The following is a 2,261-nucleotide window of genomic DNA, read 5'->3' on the forward strand; positions in this document are numbered from 1 at the left end:
GGACCTGAAGGAGTGAGTCGAGCAACAGGGGAGCCCTACGAGGGGAGTATTTTCTCTAGCGGAAGGATAGCAAAAGCAGTTAACCAATGCAAGTCCGTCGCGGATGGGAGTGATGCGCCCCTGCAGTGAGTTCCGGCAGAGGCGTTTAGGCGCCAAGTATAAAAGGGCGGCGGCGCCCGCTTAAGGTGGTTGGTGTGTGTGGTGGAGGTGTTGGCTATTTGATGTGCTTGTTTTTATAATTATATCTATACAGGTAGATATATGTACGTATATGTGCTTAAGTAAGTAAAGCTTGTGTGCTTCTGTCTCCTTTTAGTGCCTTCCTGCCTGGGATTGGGCTCCCTTCAGGGTACCTAAGTGCCCTCACTGTGGTGTGTTACCCCTTCAGGTGCCCCTGACGCACTCAAAGTGCCCATTTTGAAGTAAATATGAAACCCTGAGGCCTCTTCTCTGGCGTTCCTCTGAGACGTTTTCCTGTGGGGTTTGGAAAAGCTGAAGCTTAAATAATATCCTTAATGCTCTTAAATGAAAATAATCCCTTAGGCTTAGTTTTTCTACGCTTAAATCCTCCACAGCATTTGCAGAGACGCTTGAGTACATGTTCTTGCCATAAAAAGGTTTAAAACTAATGGCAAATTATGGAAAGAACTTGATGCCAGTCTATGTGGATTTTTTTTTTGAAGTGTCCGCAGGAATGTATATGTTTTTAAAGCATTTTATTTAAAGTCTCATAATAAATACTTCTCCTGTGGGTTTTCCCAGCTGGGAACACAGAAATCCAACAGCTCTGCATAGGAGAGTTTACATTTTTCACCTCTGGTTTAACACGAGTGATTCAAAGCCAGCAAGCTGGGTCATTTCTGGAAGTTACAGGAGAGCCGCGCTCCATTTTCATGACAGAGTACAGCTTTTTTCCAATATTTTGCCTATTTTTGGGTACCTTTTAAGTACAGCCTCAGCCTCCCTGCAGCCATGTACCCCCCCCAACTCTTAGGACAGTTTCGGGATGTTCCACATCACAATTTCACCCCAATCAAACCCCCCCCAAAAAAAGCACATTCAAGAACAAACCAGCTGTGTTCGCTCTCCCAGAAAACAATCTTGTGATTCAAAAATAAATAAGAGGCAAAAACGATTCAGGATGGGGTTTTTTTCCCCCCCCCTCGTTTTGAGATGATGCTCAGAAATGAACCTCAGTTTGCACAAAGCGCAGGTGAAAACCTCCAAGAGGCCAGGACAAAGGCTTCCACTTGAGTGAATGCGTTTAAAAAAATGTTCTTTTTAAAGTGGTCAATAAATGAGATGGGGAACCAGCAACATTTTCATAACATTGAGCTAAATTCTCCATCTTATCTTTCAGCTCTGGCCCTGCTAGACGTCTGGACCCCGTGGGGAGCCGCACCTGGGATAAAGTATGGGGAAAACAGATAGAAAAAAGGGAGAAAATTCCAATTTCGGGCAGCAAACACCCAGCCTTGACCTCACCAAGCAAACTGGGAGCATTTCCATGTGTATTTACCCTCCTGGCCATCGTTTCTCCTGCTTGGGCTCAAGCCACAAGGCTCCCAGAGATTATTTCTGTTAAGGGAGAGGTTTGTGCTCATGTCCTGGGCACGTCCTTGCCTCTTCCCGCTTGTGTATCCCAAAGGGAAGGTTAAGGAGCGAAGCAGCTTTTGGAGAAACTGGGCCAGGGGAGCGGGGAGGGGACAATTCCCACCAGTCCCACGCTGCTCCCTTTGCACAAATGAGTTTCTTAAAAAAGCAGAGGAGAAATGAGCTCAAACGCTGGTCCCAGAGCACAGGGACACCCCCAGCACCCACTGGTGCGTGGACATGGGGCAACGGGGTGGCTCTTTCTGCCCCCTCCCCTCATATTTTGCCCTCTGGTCACACCCTGGTGGTGTTTCCAGTGCAAGAAGGGAATAAAAGCGTTGGGGAGGCAGAGAGCTCATCAGCATCTGATGAATTAATGAGTTAATTAGCCATGTCCAAAACCGCCCGGAAACACAAAAAGAAACCCAACCTCCAAACCGACAACGAAACCAAATCCTCACATGCCCAGCAGAGAGGGAGAGGACGGGGATGGGGGGTGAGGAGGGGCAGAAAGGGGGGGCTTCAAATGAGGTCGAAATCTAACGAGCTGATGCTGGCGATAGGAGCCCTCCAGAAATTAAAGCTGTTGAACTGCAGCAGGCCGTCCTCTTCGTCGCAGGGGTCGCGGCCGACCCGCTCGCCACCCAACTTGCCCACCCCTCATTTGG

The 2,261-nt window shown here is 48.3% G+C and overlaps 1 protein-coding gene across 1 annotated transcript; it reads right to left on the bottom strand.

The window, feature by feature from the left end:
• Window positions 1-2,115: 2,115 nt before the first annotated feature.
• Window positions 2,116-2,252, bottom strand: MLLT11 (myeloid/lymphoid or mixed-lineage leukemia (trithorax homolog, Drosophila); translocated to, 11; the record flags this gene model as incomplete). The annotated part of the gene is made up of 1 exon (XM_010182325.1): window positions 2,116-2,252. A coding segment is annotated over one exon (137 nt), but the record flags the coding sequence as incomplete, so codon positions are not given.
• Window positions 2,253-2,261: the final 9 nt, after the last annotated feature.

This window comes from Mesitornis unicolor, unplaced genomic scaffold, assembly GCF_000695765.1.
Source record: "Mesitornis unicolor isolate BGI_N332 unplaced genomic scaffold, ASM69576v1 scaffold29160, whole genome shotgun sequence".
Taxonomy (NCBI): Eukaryota; Metazoa; Chordata; class Aves; order Mesitornithiformes; family Mesitornithidae; genus Mesitornis; species Mesitornis unicolor.